Source organism: Poecilia latipinna, unplaced genomic scaffold (assembly GCF_001443285.1).
Source record: "Poecilia latipinna isolate Pla-1442-1.1 unplaced genomic scaffold, P_latipinna-1.0 Scaffold3211, whole genome shotgun sequence".
Taxonomy (NCBI): Eukaryota; Metazoa; Chordata; class Actinopteri; order Cyprinodontiformes; family Poeciliidae; genus Poecilia; species Poecilia latipinna.
Genome location: NW_015115827.1, coordinates 16046 through 38161, shown reverse-complemented (window position 1 = coordinate 38161; position 22116 = coordinate 16046). Strand labels below are relative to the sequence as shown.

The following is a 22116-nucleotide window of genomic DNA, read 5'->3' as shown; positions in this document are numbered from 1 at the left end:
TAGTTCTTAAAATGATTTGAGCCTAATGTAATCCTACTAGTTTGTACGTTGTGGTTGAGCTTTTTTTTATGTCATGGACTGATTTGACAACAGATTTAGATTTCGTTTTAGAGTCTTTGGCATGTGGTGCTTGTGACTTTCTGAAAAACAAGAATTCTTCTAAATTCTCTTTCTGGAACTTCTGCTTCTGATCCTCTCAGACAGAAGAGGTTAGTCTCCATTTTAGGTACTGCTAATCAAAAATATTCTTCTCAGATGCTACCATGTCTGCTGATATGCCACCAAACTACCTAAAACACACACACACACACACACACACACACACACACACACACACGAGTAAGCATGGTTGTGATGGAAGAGCCGTCACGAGCCGGGACTTAATTATAAGTCCGTGTCAACATGCGAGCACGCCCACGCACAAAAGTTCATTTCACTTTTGTTTAGAAAACTGACATGCAAAACGAAGCAGTGACGTGTCTAATGTAATGCCAGGCATCATTTGTTAGTCATGTGGTTCTCAGCAAGACGACACAAGCATCAAAGTGGGGCTTCATCGGACATACTGCCCTTTTTACTCGACTCACACTTTGAAGCCTGGCTCCAGATGTACTGTCACTAGCTACAGGACCACTAGCAAACAGCTTTGTGAGACCAACTGTTGCCACAATTATAAGAAAAGGGAAGAAACACAAAATGATTCTCAAGCTCCTTCAGACTGGGGCTCCAAGCAAGATCTCGTGAAGATCAGCTTACGTGCTAAGAAACAACTTTAGAAGTTGTTGGTTGATAGGATGCCACAGTGGGACCAGGGTAAAGCATCAAACATTAATAATAGGTATCATAGCCTCTGCTTCAGAAGGTCATTCTGATTAAACAGTAATTATAATGCTGTGCTGTCATTTTGATACATCAGACTTTGAACTTAATTTCTGAAAAACATTTTTACTTCCTGCCAAGCTTCTGTTTTCACCATTACCAGTTAATTTATATGAATTATAACTACATTCAAGCCTTGCTGAAATAACAATTCACAATCTCAGGGTGATTGGTACTGTGGATTATTCACAACATAGAAGAGGAAATGGCTCTGTAAAATGAGATTAAACTAGTAGATGGAGATAGGGATTGCACTTTTATTTTGCTGTAGCTCAAGTTCAAGGCAGACAAGTCAAGGCTATCATTTTCTATTCAAAATAATAAGGTTTCAGTGAAAACATGTCAATAAGTTATCATACCATATTTCTTTTTGAATTTCTGATCATGACAGCTCTATGGAGGGATTTTATTCCAAATGTGAAATACTTGCTCTCAAAACTTCTGCTCTCTTTCAAATATTCTCTGTGCTCTCAAATCTTTGTGTTCATGCTCAGATTTTCTCCTCCCACGCAAAACTTCTCTCTGCACGGACTAACTCTCCGCTCCCAAACCTCTCTGCTCACTTGCAAATTCTCTTCCTCTCCGTCTCAGCACAAAACGAGTAATGTTTTCCTTTGTGAATTGGTACAGTCTCAATGTTTTCCTCTGGGAATTTCAATGTTCTCTGTTCTTTCTAAGAGGCTTGCAACGTCATTTTTCCTCTCCTTGATGTTGTGAGTAACAAACTAACTGGGATACATTTGGTTATTACTGTGTATTGTATGGAAATTCACATTTCCAGTTGTGCCTTGTTTAAAGTAAAAGGTGGACATTAATAATATTTTTATTTGTTCTACGTATTAAAGAGGGGTATGTTCTTTAGATTTTATTGTCTTCCAACTTTAAAGTTCATAGTGGTGACTTAACAGTTGGTTTCATTGTCACTTTATTTTAGTAAAGTTGGGCTGAATCATTTTGCCTAAAATTCAAACCCTTCTCTGGATCATATCTGTAATAAACTAGGTCATTAGTAGTTATTAATAGAAAGCCATTAAACTGATTTTTTTTTAAAAATCAACAGACATTGTTTTGAAAGCATGTGACTAATATTTGAAAGCTAAACTCAGCTCATGGCAAATTTGGAAAAATTCCAGCAAATGTGGGGGAGTGAAGAGACACGGCAGAGTGGGGATGAGCAGATGGGATGGGTGAGGGTGTGATCAGGTCGGAACAGCACTGTTGTCAACTTATTCACTTTGTCACTATGTTTATCCATTTTTTATGCTCCTCTAGTGACTTCTCTCTTTTGTTCAAAACAATAACTAATAATAAATTTAGCGACTCTTATTCTGTGTGGTTGGAGATTTTTGTGGCGACAGCGCTCTACAACACAGCTGCAGCCTGCCTGTCCTGAGCCGCAGGAGGGAAACAAACAAACCCTCAAAGAGGTTCCCACTGCCCATTATAACACTTTCATTGTATTGGCTGGAACAACACAATGTATGTTTTTGTTTTGATAGAGAGCAGAAAAGAATTTGCAAACAAGCAGAGAGATTTATGAGCGGAGAATTAATCCGTGCAGAGAGAAGTTTTATGTGCAAGGAGACAATATCAGCATGAGCACAAAAATTTGAGAGAGCACAGAGAATATTTGAAAGAGAGCAGAAGCTTTACCCCCAGAAGTTTTGTTTTTAAAGGTTTTATCGGCTCTAGTGGCCTTTATTTGATAGTTAATTGACAGGAAAGTGGGTAATGAGAGACAGGGAAGACATGCGGCAAAGGCCGCCAGGCCGGGAATCGAACCTGCGACGGCCATGTCGAGGACTAAGGCCTCCATATGTGGACTGTGCTTAACCGCTGCACCACCACAGCACACCCATACTGCCAGGAGGTATGTCAGAAAAATCCCCCACATAGCTTTATTTCAGATGTACAAAAATAACTAAAACCCAAGGACATAAAAAAAATTGTAAAAAGTTCTGACTAGAAGAAAAAGTCTAAAAAATATCAATCAGTTGTCTTAAATTATTAAAATTTAAAATATACCTGAATGATTTTGTGCAAATCTGGGTATACTTCACAATCGGGTTGTGTTCGTAGCAGGGTCAGAGGGAATGCCGGTATTTTGGACTCATCCAGGATCCACTGAGAAGCCTTCCCTTTAGATTCAGCTTCACAACTATCCTCCATTTCAGGCCTACTGATGATAAAAGAGTATAGAAATTAACATTTCATTATAGTAGCATAACCTCACATTGAATATAGTATTGAGTTAAGGAAAAATCCCATGTTAGGAAATCCTTCAAACCTAACCCTAACCCCAATTAAGCCTGCTTCTCTTATTTTCACCAACAGTTTCTATAAAAAAATGCAACAAAGGTATTTTTCTAGTTTGTTTGACTTATGTAGTATGTAGTAACTTTTGATTACTAAGTCCCAAAGTCTTGGATCCCTGGGGTATATTTATGACATGGCATAGAGGGCAGAAGACAAGTTTATGTATCCGCTATGTTCAGTGAACAAAATGGTGAGGGACTTCATCTCAAAGACTCGCTGTAAAAAACATCAGCCAATAGAGAGTTTTAGGGTCCATGAGACACTATCTTACTTCAGTCAAATGAAATCCTCCAAGATGTCTTTGCTGTAAATTAGATAATAAATTGGTGGAAGAGCAACCCATGGTCACTCTTAATTGTGGTGGAGACTTTATGACATTGTTGGCCTGCTTCTGTTCAAAGGTCCTGGGAACCTTGGAGTAGTGTACAGCATCATAAATGAACTCTTTTGAAATGTCGGGAGCTTTCAATACACAGTGTGTGAAGAAGCGAGAGGTGGAAGAAGAGCCAAGGCACAGACAGTTGCCCCAATAAGGTGTTTTAAAAGGTTTGAGGATAAAAGAAACATACAAGTCGCTTGGACATAAAGGACATGGAGCAAAATGGAGCTCCATAAATGTCTTCGCTCTCAGACTGCAGCTTTACTGGTGGATCCTAGAAAATGTGAAAAAGCGGGCAGTTTGTTCTCCAGTAACCTGGGCCTGTGTTAGCATAACTACAGAAATAGCTCAGGATAACCCAAGCCAGACTAACTTATAAGCCTTTTCAAAAGAGAAGTTTTAAGTCTAGTCTTAAAAGTAGATAGGGTGTCTAACTCAGACTAAAACTGGAAGCTGATTGCACTGGAGAGGTGTCTGATAACTTACAAATCTGGCTCTCATTCTAATTTTTGGAATTCTGGAAACCACCAGTAAGTCTGCAGTCTGAGAGTCAAGTGCTCTGTTAGGAATACATCAGTCCTCCACCAAAAAAATGTAAGTTTGCAAATCATGAGGTGTTTGTGCTAATCAGCCACTTTTGTTTTGGTTCTGTGCACTTATACAGACAGATCAACTTTAATCTAATTTTTCTTGTATTACTTTTGCAAATCTGAGCTAAATTAAACCTTTGAGTTTCTTATTAGATTAAACATAGCTGACAGTTTACAATCCACACATGCTAGTTTTTGTTCTTTTAATATGTAACAAGAAAGACAATGTTTAAAATGTTAGTGACGTCTCAAAAACATTTGCCATTTATTTTCTTTATAATTTCAAACTGGGTGAACTCACCTGCATGTTTCTGCTCGTTCCTCCTGAACCTCTCCAACACAAAAGGTGGCAGGTCTCCTTAAAAGTTTTAGACTTCCTCCCAGTCTCTGGGTCTTGCCACTCTCCCTAAAAACCCGCATGTGACCACAGAGAGTTTTTAGGAAAGCTGTGACGTCAATCTCCTGCAGCGACTCTTCACAATAATCCATTGCCATGAGGATGTCCTGGGAGCTTATGCTGTAGGATTGCTGCAGGCTACGGAACACACCTGAGACACAAAGGGACCAAACCATGATGACGTGGTAGATGTCATAGGAATACACTCCAATTATACATAGTCTGCTATATATTTGGACAAATTTTTTGTGTATGACTTAAACTGCAGCAGCTATGTACACATGTAAGATTATTGCTTTATTATTCTGATTGTATTGCCTTTTTGTGCCATTCTGGATCTATCAATACCTAATGGAAATAGAAAAACTCCCACAGGCATTACCTTGGAGATTTGCCTAATCGACCATTAGGTCGATTAGGCAAATCGACCTAATGATCGACTGATAAGGTAATAAATAAATGTTGTACGTTCCTCAGAATGTACTCAGGGTGAAAAGGTTCAGGGAAACAGTCTGGTGCCCAACCTAGAGCTGAGCAGCTAAGCATTTAAAGCAGGGATCCTCAAATCCAGGCCTCAAGGGTCGGTGTCGTGGAACTCTTAGATGCGTCTCTAGTTCAACAGACCTCAATTAAATATTTAGAAGGTAATTGCAACATCCCATGCCCGTCTATGTAGTGTGTACTCGGTCAAAGTGAGCAAAAGCATTTGAGTGTGCAGGTTACAAGCGTTCAAAAATTTGAGAAATGGGACAGAACGCCCTTGTGTCAGAACTTTGACATCCAAGATGGTGGGACTGGTACTTGTTTAGGCATTTGTGCTGCTAAAAAGTACAACTACAACAAAAAATAGATTTTAAATGTACAATAAGATATTTTAGCTTTCCAAAGTCAGTGCTGGAGATATTTGGCTGTTCATATGTGTTTTGTTATGACATGTTGAATACAGAGCAAAATTTGATCTATTCAAACATTTAATACTTTACATTTGAAAAGTGATTTTGTTTTTTGCTGGTGAACATTGCCATATTTCCAAGATGGCAACTTTCTATTGTATGATGGTGTCAAACAATATACACTGAAATTTACCAGCGTTCAATGTAACAGTCTTAAAGGAAATTCTGTCTGCAATTCGGCTAATTAAATATACGATTACATACTAACGTTTATGCAGTTACAAGTTAGTTTGGTATAAAGTGGAGCTAATATGCTAAAGATCAAGTTAAAGACAAACATATGGCACACATAAAATAGAAAAAAAGGCCTAATGCTACATTGTGAAAAAGAAAGACTAATGAGATAAAATGTGTTTCTTAAAAAAACCTTAGAAAGGCTTCATAGAACAAACATGTGACAAGAAATCTCTGATCTCTTCCTCTTCACCCTGAGAAGAAAACGTCTGTCTGTATTTGTTTAAAAATCATGAAAATAACCAAATCTCTTCTTATTTCACACCCACAAAAAAATGTAAGAAATTAATTTCGTGATTATGTATGAAGTTTTCCCTACAACGACTTTCTGCAAAAGAAATTTAAAATAAATATCAATTCTTCTGCGTTTTCTGACTGATATTTTGAGAAAACACCTTTTTTCAACTGGCACTGTGTTCATATTTTTAGAAAGATTTTTATAACTGAATCTTGTGCAAGAAATTATTCCATTTTTTAAAAATTTGGTCTTCTAAGAGGTGACGAAGAGTTTAATTATATTAACAATTCAATTCTCTAGCTACATTTTTATTCACAATGCTGCTTTCTGCCTCCATTTAAAGCATAATTTTTAAATTTTACTTAGGAAAGTGCTTATTAAACATTGTAATATTACAAAGCCCCATATTTATACCAACATACTAACTGTATAATTAACATTGTCTAGTGTATCTGAAGAAATTCTTCTTCTTCTTTTTATTATTATTCTATTCCACCAGAAATTGCAAATCTGGGGGCCTAAAATGTGCCTTAATTTTAGGGCATATTTTAGGGGGGTGACTATTTTGGGTCAAAGGGCAAATTTTGGCCATTTTTTAAGTTTACACACCTCAATCTTTAATGAACTTCTCCTAGGGATTCTGAGCTATTGGCTTTATTTTTGGTCAATATGCAGTTAACGGACAGGGGGCATTAAAAATAATCAAAGTGGTGAGTTTTTGAGCATGTTTAAGTGCTGCGGCCAGACGCTGAACTTGGCATACATGCCAAAGCAAAACAAAACACTAACTTTCACATACAATGGCCAAGTTGCACCAAACTTGGTATGAGTGATCCAGCTGGGATGCCCAACAATCATATCATATGTCATATGCTGAAATCATCTAAGCTCCAGCCCCTCAGAACTAGAAGTCACCTTTGTTTCTTGGAAAACTCCATCTCCAGACCCACTTGAGCAAATCAAGAAGATTTTGTGTCAGGAGATGGATGACAAGTTGGTCTGATTGCTTTAAAGTGCAAAGAGTTTTCGGTGGAAGGTGATACTGTGGTAGCACAACGAAGTTAGAGGTGACGGCGTTGACAAACATTTGGTGCCAAATTACACATATTTCAGCTGAGCTCCATCAAACTCATTATGATCAATCAAATTGCAGTCCAATACTTGACTGCATTCAAATATTGGATGCAGTCCAAATTTGCTAGAAAAAGATTTCTAGCGCCCCCTAGAAATCTTTTTTAAAAATCAGCGCCAAGCCATGCTTTAACAATCATAAAATTTGGTACACTTAACAGGGCTTACAAAAGTTTCTTGGAGCCATGGTCCAAAGTCAACAGGAAGTCAACTATTTTCATTCAAAACCACCATTTTGTCTTTTTTAAATACACTGTATCTGGGTAAACTCCTACAGCTTTTCACATACCGACTTCAGAATCACTCAGCAGAGTGTTGAGGCATTGAAGGTCAATAGTTAGCAAATTTGTTTTCCTACATAAAATAATGTGGGCGTGGTCAAACCTAAAGTCTGAGCATTTGCCATAAGACATCAAAGTGGAATAACTTCCACACATAAGCGTCCAGCGATCTGAAACGTTATGTCTGTCATAATCAACAAGCACTCATCACATTCACTTAGTCAACTGGTGAAAACACCTTGGCTCCACGCCCTTTGAAAAGGAAGTCACCTGTTTTCCTGCTGGTCCTCTTTCTGTTACAATTCTTAACTGTTTGAACATGAGACTAAATCCTTCTGTCAACACTAGTTGATGGCTAGAGCATGTCGTGGCTAAATAGCAAATTCCATTCCAGGGTTTGCAGTGCTACAGCTCCCACAGTCACAGGTAGGCCAGAGCGGAGCTGAGCTGCAAGGGTCGATAGTGCTGCTTGCAGGTTTCCTCTTGCATTTGTAGCATTTTCTGTTTTACTTTCCTCACAGTTAGTTTGTGACTATTCATCTTTATTTCTTATTTTGTCTTATTTATTTCTTTTATAAAACGTTTTTGTTACTGATGTGCGCCTTGTCATACCATTTTCTTTGAATTTTAAATAAAGACAAAAACACTGCCATAATTCCGCCTGAATTGTGGGTAATACAATTTGACAAAGTCCGCTGGATGCAGGCTTAGCAGAAGTGCAGATATAGGATCCAAAAGGGATAGGGCAAAGGCCGGATATGGAGATTTGGGACACATTATGCACTTAAACCCTTCAACATGAACATACATTTGAAGGACACAAGGGTGGAAGTGCAAGTATTAGGACCAGGCCAATTTCCCCAGAGTCCTGCTAATGACCTGATTATCTGACTCAGGTGTGTTGAAACAGAAACACATCTAAAACCTGCAGGACACAGGCCCTTGTGATCTGGAGTTGAGGATTCCTAATTTAAAGTCAAGTCACCTTTAACATAACTCTGGTGGTAATGTTCTTGGAGCAGGCTGCAGTAATTAGCAAGCTCTTTATGTTTATAAGGCTGAGACAGGAGGTCTGTCCAGGGGGATGGACTGTTGCGGTCTTGAGATAATGACCTGCAAAAGGAGAAAAACAAAAAGCTTTAAGGGCAGAAATAAAGAAAACAGTCACCCAATATCACATGGAAAAAGCATTACATAGCAAAAAAGCCTGCAAGGGAAAGATTACCATCTACAAAGAGCACTTGAATTCCTTCATCTGGAATTCCTTTTTCCAAATGAATTGTGGAGTGGGTAGACATGTTGCTGACATGTCATTGTCAGATAAGACAAATCAGAAGAGGCACTGAGGTGGTTAAAAAGCTTGGGGTCTTTACACCCCAAGGTCTTTCTACCTTTTCACCCCAAGGACCTTTTCCACCCCAAGGTGGAAAGACCTTGTAAATGTGGCTCTTAAATCATTTTATTTTTGTTGGGTTCAAACTTGTATTTTTTTAACTGTTATGTAAAAAAAAACTGTTGCCATAAATAAAAAAAATCACTGTTCTTGACATTACAAATAAAAAAACTAATTTATACAAAAAAATTGATGTTCTCTCATCATTATTAGCATCCATTTTATTTTTCAGGATTACAGGAGAGTTCTCCCCTGACCGCACATCGCTGATCCAGAGGTGGCCATGAATCTTTTGTTTGATTCATGGGCTTGGGTTTGGGTCCCTCCAAACCCAAGGCCATTGTCTTGAGCCCCAAGGTGGAAAGACATTGGGGTGGATGAGCTTTGTCCAGAATTTCTTAAGGTTCTGGATATTGTAGGGCTGTGTTGGTTGACACAGCTCTACAATACTGCATGGACACCAGGGGCAATTCGCCTGAATTGGCAGACCAGGCCAATTCAGGCCTATCCGACAGTCTGTCGGATAGGCAAACTTTGGATTCAGCAAGAGCAGTGTGGTTTTCGCCCTGGCTGTGGAACACTGGACCAGCTTTACACCCTGGAGGGTTCTGGAGGGTTTGTGGAAGTTCGTCCAACCAGCCCACATGGGTTTCGCATACTTCAACCATGTCCCTCAGAGTCCTGTAGGGGGTGCTCCAGGAGTAGGAGGTACCGGGCCCTTTGATATGGGCTACTAGGTCCCTGTATGGCCAGTGTCAGAGTCTGGTCCGCATTGCCAGCAGTGAATTGAGGTTGTCTCTGGTGAGAGTTGGACTCCGTAAAGACTGCCCTTTTTTCACAGATTCTGTTTATTACTTATGGAAAAAAATTCTAGGCGCAGCCAAGGTGTTGAGGGGGATCAGTTTAGGTTCGGACGCAACTCTGCTTTTTGCAGACGATGTGGTCCTACTTAATTTATCACATCGTGTCTACAGCTTTCAGTGGAGCGGTTCGTAGCAGAGTGTGAAGCATCCACAATTAGAATAAGTGCCTCCAAACCCAAGGCCATTGTCTTGAGCTAGAAAAGGGTAGAGAGCCTTCTCCGGGTCAGGGAGGATGTCCTGCCCCAAGTGGACATCCTCCCTGTGGAGGAATTTAAATATCTCAAGATCTTGTTCACAAATGAGGGAAAAATGGAGTGGGAGATCGACAGGTGGTTTGGTGCAGCGTCTGCAGTGAAGCGGGCGCAGTACCGGTCTGTCATGATGAAGAGAGAGCTGAGTCAAAAAACGAAGCTCTCAATTTACTGGTCGATCAACACTCCTACTCATCTATGGACATGAACTTTGGGTTATGACTAAAAGAACGAGATCAAGGATACAAGTGGCCAAAATGAGATTTCTCCGTAGGGTGTCTGGGATCTCCCTTAGAGATCAGGTGAGAAGCTCGATCATCCGGGAGGGACTCAGAGTAGAGCCGCTGCTCCTTCACGTCAAGAGGAGTCAGCTGAGGCGGCTCGGGCATTTGGTTAGGATGACTACTTGGTGAGGTGTTCTATGCAGAAGACCCAGAGGAAGACCCAGGACACACTGGAGGGACTATATTTCTCAGCTGGCCTAGAAACGCATTGGGATTCTCCCGGAGGAGCTGGCCCAAGTTGCTGGGAAGAGGGAAGTCTGGGCCTCCCTACTTAGGCTGCTACCCCCAGGCCCGACTCCAGATAAGCGGAAAAAAACGGATGAGATCAGCCAACAATCTTTCACTGCTGTTTTGTCCAGTTCTGATTTTCTGGTACGTCCTTTCCAAACTGCTGACTCCAGTGGTTTACTGGAGTCGGCATGGAAACCCAAATCTGTTTGTGACTGTGCTTAACTTTAACCAGTAAAAAGTACATCAAAGTTGATTCCAAGCCAGTTTAGCATTACAGATTAAACTACTCTTCACCCAATTAATAGCACTGCAAGTGGTGTGTGAATTTGTGGTATTTATAGTAACTAAATTCATATCAGATATGAGCTGATTCAGTTTGGTCTCTGCTATATGATGAACAGTCCTATAATAAGTAAGTTCCTTACCTGAAAAAGATGTCCTTAGGTTGGCAACTTGAGTTAGGGTGTATTAGTTGCTCTTTCAGGTGCTCCAGTGAGCAGTTGTAGACATAAACTGGACACCTTAAATGACTGCTGTCACTAGTGCTCTGTTGGGAAACCTGCCTGCTGAAACTGATGCGCAAATCATCCTTCTGTGGTTCAGAAAACTGGACTCCTTCTTTTCCTCCAGGATCTAGAACAGTTTAAGTACTATTATGGTCATGTTTGAGTGTGTTAAGACATTGGTTATTCCTTCAATTGGCTCATTTTGAACTAATCTACAGCAATGTTATCACAACCACTGGCTTGATCAAAATACCAACCTGAGCATGATGTCCCAGTATCTGTCTCAGATAGTCTACTGTCCAAACTCTCAGATTCCACATGCAGCAAGTCTATAGGCCCAGTGTGGCTCTCAGATGGAGATGTAAGGAGAGACGACTTGCCTGAGAAGTTGCCACAGCTGGAGCTCCTGTGCAGTTTAGAGACCAGGCTGTAGCCAGACTCTGACTTATCAGGGCCACTGGTGGAACCTGACAGGGAGTCTGCCTGAGATTTATTGCTGGGAGTCAAGGTATCATCCTCTTGCATACTGACAGTACTTCTAGGCTCAGTCTCCAATGTTGATGCCATCAACATAAGAACGTCTGACAAGTAGATATAATATGCACATTATACCTCATCCACACATCTAATCCCAAATTTAAAGTAAAAATGTAGGTGTTTTCTTTCTCAGTGCACAAAAATAAAGTATAAGTGTACCTGCAAAGGTGGCAGGAAGGAATGTGAGGAGGAGCTGCTGGGAGTTAACGTACTTGGCATAGCACCTCCACTGTGGTACGAATGAGCTTCTTTCTAACAGCAGAGGTTCCTCATCAACAAGGTCTGCATTACTGAAACTCTGAAAATCCATGTTTATTACACCATTGCAAGAGTACATGTTGGTCCTACCGTATTCCATTAAAGACTAGTTACAACAGTAACAAAGTTTCCCTTTACTAATACGTTCACCCAGGGATGAACGTATTAGTAATATAAAATATAAAAAGAAACTACACCCACCCTCTTTGATTCTAAGAATATTATTTTCCTTTTCAGTAATTCAGATCTACTGCTGTGTTTGGGTTCTCTGTTATATTGACCATTCGATTTTAGACAAACTTCTATGGTACACCATCTAATTTTAAAATAACTTTAATACACAGACTTTATGGTGTGCTGAGGTCCCCAGGACATTGTGGCTCAGTGAATAGAGTAAATAGCCTTTCAAAAAAATTGTGAGTTTGAATCCAACTTCCTTCAGGCACATGTTGATGTGGGCAAGGCACCTGAAGCAACTTAACCCAATGTCCCTACCAGTCTGTGCTCTATAAAGTCTGTAAATTCATCCAGATCCTGAAGCTGTAAAACAAATGATCACCGCTGTGCTTTACAGATGGTTTGAGACAATTTACTATGCTCTATCCTCCTGACTACCAGGAAAAAAAATATTGTCCAATTACCATTTTTAAAAAAAAATCCCACAGTCTTTGTAAGGTAATAAAAGGTTTTATGCACTTACTTTGTCTCTTCCCATAAAATGTGTTATTACTGATGAACGCCATTTTTATAAATTAGAAAACGGTACGTACAAAAGTCCCACCCCTTCACATGTGGTATCATTGAAAAGCCCTAAATGTCCTCTCTAGATACCAAAAGGAATTAATTCAATAGAATGCAGGGGGTGGGAGATATTCAAGTTTAGAAATGTCCTCTACAGAGGACAAAAATGAACTACTGGTAGTCAGGAGGCTATTTGGCTTTCTCCTTATGTGCAGTACAGTCAAAACATCCATACTTTAGACTTATCATTCCAAATTACATTGTTCAGAAATCTTGTGTTTCTGAACAATTATGCTGCCATAATTGTTTGTCAAAGGCGGTGTTTCTCAACCTTTTTTGGGCCAGTGCCCTCCTATCTATTATCCATTATCCACCGAATATTATTTTATGATTAATATTACTATCATTATTGTTGCCATCTTGATTTTTATTTTCTGTATGTGTCATTAAAAATCCTTAAAAGAGAAACACATTAATGAATTATTAGTTTCCAAAGAACAAAAAAGCCATGTGAACAGAAATCATTTTTAAAGGTGTCTAAGAAAAATGCAATGGGTATTCAACTTATAATTGATGGGCTCATCAGCAGCCAATCAGAGTAGAACACTTTTTTGTTTTGTGCCATTTTCTGATGTTAGTTGTTAACTATTGCAAAATGACTAGATAAAAGATGTACAACAATGGCATTTTAAACTTTGAACTATTTAAAAAAAGACTGAGCTCTACAACATTAAAACATGGATAGAACTGTAACAATATCAATCATAACTCGTCTTTTCTTAGGCGTTTTTGTCAGTTTCTGGTGGTGCAGCTCTGTGCTGCTTCAGGAGAATGGGACATATCAACCATAAAATTTCACCTACTGTGCAAGCCAGTGCTTTAAGAACAAAAGTTTCAGATCCTTTTAATGCCATAGAAATATGAGACAGAAACATGGATTATATCTTTATATAGACCTGACTATTGATTTATAGATTAATATTTTACTTGATAGAAATTACAAAGAACAAATCTGGTTCTTAATCCAATCCTAATGAGTCAAATTGAAAGTGTCATGGAGTCATCAGCCTCATGACATTAACACTGACATGAAAAATAATATTGAAGAAATAAATATATAAAATACAATCTAATTAAAAACATAACTAAGTAATAAGTAGTACTATATGTGTTCTCATCAAACCCATGGCATTTCAACAATATTATCTTACTTCTTATCTGAAAATAATGTCTGTTCAAATATTTTAGGACATAAAATATTTGAAAACCAGACACCTATAACCTGACAAGTGAATCACAGCGGGGCCGTTAGCCAATGTAATGCTGAACTGATGCGGTGAAGCTACCAGTATCAGGAGGGCAGAGCTGCGCCAAGAAGCTAACAGAAACACTGAAGAGAAGAGCTACCATTGATACAGTTGCAGCATGATTTAATGTTACACACCTCAGTTTTTAGCAAGTAGCTCAAAGTCTAAACTGGTATTGTTGTGCATATGAGGGGCAAAGATTACCTTTGAGCAAACGCCCCCCAACGGAATCGCAGCGCACCCTTTAGTAAATATTTCTGCCAGTGCCCCCTGCCGTCCTCTGAATGCCCCATTGAGAAACGCTAGTGTAAGGGAAAAAGGTTCTCTGAGATACCTTTCCAAACACGCCATTCTTGCTGAATTATACTCTATGTGAATTGTCATGGAGTTTAAGACTGAACATGCCAGCTGAGACGTGTGGAATCTAAGATAGAAAACATATTGTTTTTGAATGTTTTTTACACTTGCAGAATTCATATAGTCATTGAGACTGGTAGATACCAGAACATTTTTTTTTATCAAATCTTGATCTGAAAAACATGAACAAAGGGTGCAACTTCTTTCTAACATGACAAAACAATCATGGTAAAAATCTCAGGAACTTAAAATATAAGCCTATCCCATTAAACCATTAAATTTCTTCATAAAGATAGCATAAACATTGTTTTGTACTTATTAGGTTTTAAAATTATGTTGAATAAATTGTTATACCAAAACCACAAGATATTATTACACTATATCACTGAAGAAATGTGTAAAAGAAACTTATTATGTCCTTAAAGCGTCTACAATTATAAGAATGAGCAGCCTTCAAATTTGTTGCCAAACTATTTTGCTCAATTCTTCTACAGTGAGATGTACAACAGACAACATTTAGCAGCAAATTTAACATGTTAATAGGTAAAAAAAAAACAGAGGTACATATTCATGTCAGGTTTTGATAAAATTATAGACAGAAAAATAAGTTTCCTCAAGTTACGAGAACACTTTTTACTTTTACAAAGGACAGACCAGAATAAATTAGTTTTCATTTTCATCTGAAGAAGCAACACAACGTCAGGAACAAGATCCTATAGAAAAATTACACCAAAGTAAAGATTCTTGAAATAATGATTTGTTGTATGTAAAATGATGTTTTAAACCCTAGTTCTGAGATAAATTCTTTGAAAATTACTGAGCAGGTGTGGTCAGTTATTTCAATGAGTCCAGCATCAAGAACTGTCAACTGTTAACTGAATTCTCCTTTGACAGCATCACATTTTCCATTGGTCCTTAAAAATTTAAAAAAGGGAGTCTGATGTAAATGTGTTCTTTGTACATATGCTTTCAATTGAGAGAGCTGATGGAATGGGCTTTTCCTGCAGATAAAAAATCTCAAGATAATGAAGTTTTCTACAGTTAAATATACCATCTGTCAAATACTTACTTTACGCAACTGAATGCCTCAAAATAAATTATCTTGCAATGACCTAGTCAACACCCAAACCTGAGAAGAGTGCTTTGTGAAATTTTAAAGACTTGTGTATAAATTAAGACATAGAAATATAAGATAAAACAGAGATCTTTATACACATTACAATTTGGTTCATTTAATAAATATTGGCAAGGTGTAAAATATCAGGCTTTGCCAAATGCGTAGAGTCTTGAAGTTAAAAGAACTTGGCCTTAGTATTCGACAGAATAGAAAAGCTAAAATGCCCTCCAGGTAAATCTGACTGAATATGGATAAGAATGCATGAGATTACATACCTGTAAAGTGCTTGTAGATCCCAAGACCTCCTTGCTGCCAGCAATGGTGTCTTTTCTCTCTGTAGGTTTAACACATTCTTCTGAAGCACAAACAGAACAGATACAATTAGATAAGAAGTTTGTGTAATTCATATTGAATCTGATAAAACAGGAAATAACATAATGTTCATTGTTTTCTCAAAGGAAGAGTAAAGTATAACATTTACACAGCCGTCCACATTGACTAAGATATCAGTTAGGCTTGGGAAACAGACAAACCTTTAATAAGAGACGAAGAGAAAGGAGGGATATGGTCATCTCTCTCTCGCTCTAAAATGTGATTCACAAAGGCAGAACAGTCAGCTGCAGCTAACGGGATCTCTCTGTCACTGAGTTCCTGCTCCAGGCTGGTGTGGAAGAGGCTGAGGAGGAGCTCATTGGGGGGACTGGAGGTGCTATGAATAAGATCTTCATTCGCCACACCTGAGCAGAAACATTTCAAAGAAAACAGTTGGTGATGTATGTAAGGTCTCTCTTGTAAATTAATGAGTCTCAAGAAATGTTCCTGTATAAATGAAGGAGTAATAATAATAATAATAAAACAAATATTGTGGAATGCATGTATTCACAGGAATTTATATTAATGTCAATTGTAAGTACAGAGGAGAGAAAGACAAATAGATACAGTACCTGTATTGAATGTGAGGAAGAAGAGTTCAACCTGCTGACAACTTGGAAGAAGTTGGATAAGATCAAACTGGAAGGGAACCATTTGGATGCTGTCCTCAGATAATGTTACATCTCCTGTAAAGAACAGCACATTCATTGATCAATGCACAAAAAAAACTCACTCAGCACAACTAGGTTTAAATGGTAAATGGACTGAACTTATACAGCGCTTGTCCAGTCATTTTGACCACTCAAATTGCTTTACACTAGAGTCACATTCACACTCAAATGCTCACACATTTATACACTGATATGCAGATCGGGAGGCAATTTGGGGTTAAGTGCACAGGAGCATATTGATATGTGGCAGGAGGAAGCTGGAACTGAACCTACAACCTTCTGATCACAAGACGACGACGCTACCCACAGAGCCACAGTCACCCCAATAATAAGTGCTTAACGGCACTTACTCTGAAAACAATATAAGTTAATGGAAATAGATACATTTTTAGTATGAAATTGTGAAAGCGGTGGTAAAATGCCGGCTAAGGGGCAAACATCTCTATGGTGCGGTAAGTACAGTTAGTCTCATTTTAAGGTGCTCCTTTGTTACCTTGGACTTCTTTGTGTGCAGTGGGGAGAGAGCAGGTCTGGTCCTTATTTTGACACAGCTGATTTAAATACTCAAATGTCATCATGGTGGACATGCATGCCAGATCCCTTGGGAAAATCTAGGAAAAAAATTTTTTTTTTGAACAAAGCATGCTGGCATCTTACATGCTGACAATTAAAAAAAAACAACAACCAACTATATGCACACAAAGATTTAGTCAGTCTATTCAAATGCTGTTCCATAGGTAATACACACAGCTTGTGGAATGTCTTGGTATATGAGGCCCTGGAAATGTCGATGCTGGTCCATGCAGTTCATCACTGAGCCACTCTGTGGTTCTACCCAACATTCTGTCACCAGGTTAAGCTCTGAGTCCATGTCCACAGCTTCCACCTCTGTGTCATTGTCATCATCTGTAGAAAAGCTGGAGTGCCAAGAAGATTGCAATAAGTGGGAAAACAACTCGTATGTTTTACAATTGAAAGGCTGCTCTGATGACATGGAGCCAATATCAAAGTCACACTGCTGGTCCACCTTAACCAAAACACAACCGAACAGGATGCTGTCGAACATCAGTGGCCGTCATACCTGTCCTTGCTAAAGGTTGAGTGAGGTGGAAACAGAATGTACTGAACAATACAAGAGTGACTCTCCTGCTCTCTGTTGCCTGACATGATCTGATGACAAAGATGAGAACAAAAAGAACAGGCATCAGGTTACAAATCACACATGAATATCATAGATATTACAAACTAATCATGACTTGGCTTTCAGCTCTTGTTTTTTACCTTCATTGGCAGCTCAGTCACCATGTTTATGATGCCCTCCCCACTAGAGGCAAAGTGAAAACCTTCCGATAGGCGAATCCTACAAGTATGTTAAAAAAGATTTTCATATCACCCTTTAAGGTCACCAGGGAACCACCAGTAAAGTGAGAGATGATGTGCAGAATTTTATTTAGGTTTAGCTTGTTTGGTTTTAAACTTATATGCATATTTTCCAAATATTTAATTAAATATGTAGTTACTCTATTATGTATATAAAATAATGTGACCACTGCATTTACTCCTTTAATTCACAGTGTTTTGGCCTGTAATGCCAGTGGATTGAGAGTGGACCTTTATTCTTTGCTAGCTGACGAATGTCCCTCTGTTATCAAACTGCATTCTAAGCTAATGCCCTCAAACATGAACATTTTCTAATAAGTTTGGTGTTTGTAATTTACTTTATAAAAGTAACTAAAATGTCAAAATTTCCTAACTTACTCAGAGAGCATCGACAGGATGTGAGCAACAGCCTGCATGGTCACAGCAGGTCCATGGCTGCTCTGTACTCCCCACACCCACCGCCGGTGTAAGAAATAACGTGATAGCGAGGCCAGAGTTGATGAGGCTGTTCGGTTGGCTGCCATGCTGAGGGGCACAGTGCTGTTGAAGGGCACTGGGAAATTTTCCATGCTGAAAATAAATGGAGTCCTGAAGTCCTGTGGCAGTTTCTCATACCTGTAAAGAAGTTCATTTTATGCTAAAATCAGATTGTCTGATGAAAAACAGTACGTCTTAAATGACCCGTACTAACCTTATCAGCAACTTCTCAAGAGGCTTGCTGAGGACCACTACACAGGGTCTATCTGACAGAGCAGGCTTGACCACAGGAACCAGGGGAGATTTAGATGGAGACACCTGGCCCACTGTCTTCCTCTTGGCCTTTGGTGTTGCTTCTTTGTTCTGAACACGGTGAGGGAAGCGAAGCTTCAGGATTTGCTCACGCAGCTCATCCACAATCTGATTTAAAAAAAAAAAAGAGCTGTGAGTAATGAGCTATTAGATCATTGTGACAGTTGAGTCTGTACAGCACAGATTGATCTAACTCAGTGTTCTGATTAATATTATTGTGTTTTGACATGTAACAATTGTTGAGAACACATATAGTACTAACTAGACAGTTTTGTCCAGTTAGAGATTAAATAAAGACAGGTGAGATTACGACAAAGAGTAAACTTTTTGTGTTTGGAGCCAAGTCCTACACAAAACAACCAACATAATACAACCAAATCACCTGGCACATAGGATTTGTTAGAGGAAATATGCTGTGGAAATCCATGATGTATATTACCAAATCCATGCAACTGCAGTTTGTCTGACTTGTTTATTGGGACAAAAGCTGCTAATTAAAAACTTTAGGTTTACTTGGTGCAACTAAAAACCCACTGGAAAAAAATCAATATAAAAGGTGTAAAACAGATGGGTAAATAAATACATACTGTGAGAACATGTGTAAAAATGGTCCCAAATAACAAAGATGGACAAAAAAATAAAGTAATGACAAAACAGGGTTTAAAAAGGTGACATGTCAATCCCCATCCATTTTTATGTCTACCTTGCCAGTCAAAAACTAAGTCATTTTAACACTGAAAATCAGCAAAATTATATTCTTTGATGAAGTGATCTTGATCTGTAGTTGTCCAGGCTTTCAGAAGATATTTAACACTTTCGCTTAGACTTTGGCTGCTTTCACTTATTTATAGTACTGTAGGTGCTTGTTCCCATTCATGTAGTGCAGTGGATACTTTAAAAGTAGCAAGATGGAAAACCCCAGAGAAAAAAATAAAAAAATACAGCCTCCAACCTGAAAGAAGGCTAAAGAGTTACAGTAACTCTATTCCCAGGTCATCACTTTAAAAGAGAAGGCTTGACGTGGTGTTGCATAGAGCTGGGCTTAAACTGGATTCAGAAATGATTCACAGTGCTTCACTTTTTCCACATTTTGCTACGTTACAGCTTTATTCCAAATTGTATTAACTTAATCTCTTTCCTTAAAATTCTACACACATATACTCATTTGCCATGCAGCTCACCAGTTTACCAGAGAAACCTGTAGGACTCTCTGACCAAGAGAAACTAGATTCTCTGGTCTGATGGGACAAAGGTTGAACTTTTTGGTGTGAATGTCAGACATCATGTTTGGAGGAAACCAGGCACGGTTCATAGCCAGGTTAATAGGGTGGCAGTATCATGTTATGGCAATATCTTGCAACATTATGAACTGGCAGACAAGATAGAGGGAAAGATGAATGCACCAATATACAGAAACATCCAGGATGAAAACCTGCTCCAGAACATCCATTCATCTATCCTTTATCATACACCCTGGTCACTATTGGGCTTGGAAGAGATGCTGGTGTCTATCTCCAGCAGTCAATGGGTGAGAGGCGAGGTACACCTGGGACAGGAACATCTCTGGAGAGGTCTGAAAATAGATGCAGAGATGTCTCCCAATCACCCTTCTGGAGATGGAGAGGAACTGCAAAGAATAATGGACCAAACTGCCTAAATAAAGGAGAGCTAAGCTTATGGCATCGTAATCAATCCTGTGGAGGTAGAAAGGCCTCAAAAGAGGGCATCCAGACACCTGTAGAGGATATGAATCCTTATCTGCAATGCTCTAGGGGTTAGGACAGGACGGCAGGGTCAGTTTTTTATTATCTAGAAATAGGTGGCATTTCTAGTTCCAAATGCCATGGTCTGCATTTGGAACTGGAAATGAAGACAAGGGCTGGGAGGGAGACAAACAGGATAAATCACCAAAATGATTTTACTTTTGCATACAAAAAGATAAACATTCCATGAGGTTTTTCACTGCTCAATATACTGCTTTAAATAAATGAAAAATAGTAAATACAAACGCAACACAATCATAAGAAATTATCCTATGTTCACCATGTTCCATCTTGCTTCAAAAATGTAGCTACTTTAAAACAGCAGTAATAAAGTCCATCCATCCATCCTTTGTCTTACACACTTATCCCTAGTGGTGACGTGAGGGGTGCTGGTGCCCATCTCCAGCGGTCAGTGGGAGATAGGCGTGTTCACCCTGGACAGGTTGCCAGTTCATCGCAGGGCAACACAGAGACAGAGGATAAACAATCATGCACACACACAACTAGGGAGAATTTAGAGAGGCCAACCCAACAGTCATGTTTTTAGACTGTGGGAGGAAACCGAAATACCCTGAGAGAAACTCCATACAGAAAGACCCTGGGCCTTTTTGCTGCAGGGCAACAGTGCTACCGACTGTGACACTAAGCAACTCCAGTGACATAGTTACAAACTACTAACCTAAAATAATTATTTAAAAGCTCTGCAGACTCTGAGAATTATTCAGTTCTAGCAGAACTGACAGTTTGTCAGCTGCTCTACCAGCAAAACCAAGACATTGGATTTGTTTTATACAAATACCAAGGATTTATATGTCTTCAAATCAAGACCTCCTCTGGGGAAATCAGATCACAATCTTGTTATTCTCTACTCTGAATTATAAACCTATTGTCCAGAGGTTTTTGCCTGTTAGGAAAATATCTAAGAAAGTCATCACAGGAAGTCAAAGAAGCTCTACAGGACTGTTTGAAGCCTTGAAGCCCTGTGGAGGGCCTGTTTTAAGGTCCAGTCATAACATGTAAGCAGTGATGTCAGTAAGACGTTACTGACGGACCACTTTTTTCAGAAACGAGTAATCTAACGCGTTGCTATTTCAAATCCAGTAGTCAGACTACAGTTACTTATCGAAATCACTTTGCGTTACTATTATCTTTTGTAATTTAGCGACCACCGTTTCTATACTGTCAACTGTTGCTGTTGACAGTATCAACAGCAACAGAAACGTAGACAATGGAGGGAGATTTGCATTTTGTTGCTGGAAAAACAGGAACTATTTTGAGTTTCGCTCGCCAAGTCTGATTATTAGAAGCAGCTTTGGGCTTGTTTTTTTCTAAAGTCGCTTGCAGATTTAATGAGTTGCAAGTTGCGAATTTGGGCTTGCAAATAAGCAGACATAAACACTAGAATTTGTCTGACATCCAGTTAGTTTTAGTCCATCATTTCCCGGATGATCCGTCCTGCTGCGTCTTTGTTAATTTCAATTTACTTGTGAATGACGTCGAGCTTCACGATGCGCTCCAGAAAACTGCAAACACCAAGACTAATTTGAACAGCGCAATAAACGTGAAAACAGCCGTGAATGAACGTGTTCGTAAAGTTGCGCAACTAAACGCTATTAAAATTATTAATATTAAGTTAAGTGTCACAAATCTGTGCAGCCATCTGAGCTGTGTAGCCGCAGGAGGAGCACTGGGTGCTGCGCTGTGACAGCACATACAGGGCCGTAACGCACAACCTGGACGCTGGGGCAGGGAGGGTTGTGGGGGTCTAAAATCCTATTTATAGTTCTCCAGACAATAGAAACGCACAAATTACTAAGGGTTTTTTTGTACTGTTGTAATTATTAAACAATCTCCACTTCTTATAAGTGGAAATACATTATTGATGTTACCATTATAAA

At 39.0% G+C, this 22116-nt stretch overlaps 1 protein-coding gene across 1 annotated transcript in view; it reads right to left on the bottom strand.

Annotated features, from left to right (window-relative positions):
* LOC106940398 (protein SZT2-like) overlaps positions 1-22116 on the bottom strand; it is a gene marked incomplete at its 3' end in the record, with an annotated part of 44805 nt that overhangs the window by 16363 nt on the left and 6326 nt on the right. Inside the window, exons 4-18 of the mRNA XM_015023135.1 lie at positions 18358-18563; positions 18045-18281; positions 17568-17646; positions 17368-17456; positions 17035-17203; positions 16780-16897; positions 16188-16301; positions 15777-15980; positions 15519-15598; positions 11623-11761; positions 11184-11507; positions 10846-11053; positions 8384-8511; positions 4466-4712; positions 2905-3055 (exon numbers count right to left, since the gene is read on the bottom strand). Of these exons, the coding sequence (XP_014878621.1) occupies positions 2905-3055; positions 4466-4712; positions 8384-8511; positions 10846-11053; positions 11184-11507; positions 11623-11761; positions 15519-15598; positions 15777-15980; positions 16188-16301; positions 16780-16897; positions 17035-17203; positions 17368-17456; positions 17568-17646; positions 18045-18281; positions 18358-18563 (2493 nt within the window). The remainder of the gene's footprint in view (positions 1-2904; positions 3056-4465; positions 4713-8383; positions 8512-10845; positions 11054-11183; positions 11508-11622; positions 11762-15518; positions 15599-15776; positions 15981-16187; positions 16302-16779; positions 16898-17034; positions 17204-17367; positions 17457-17567; positions 17647-18044; positions 18282-18357; positions 18564-22116) is intronic.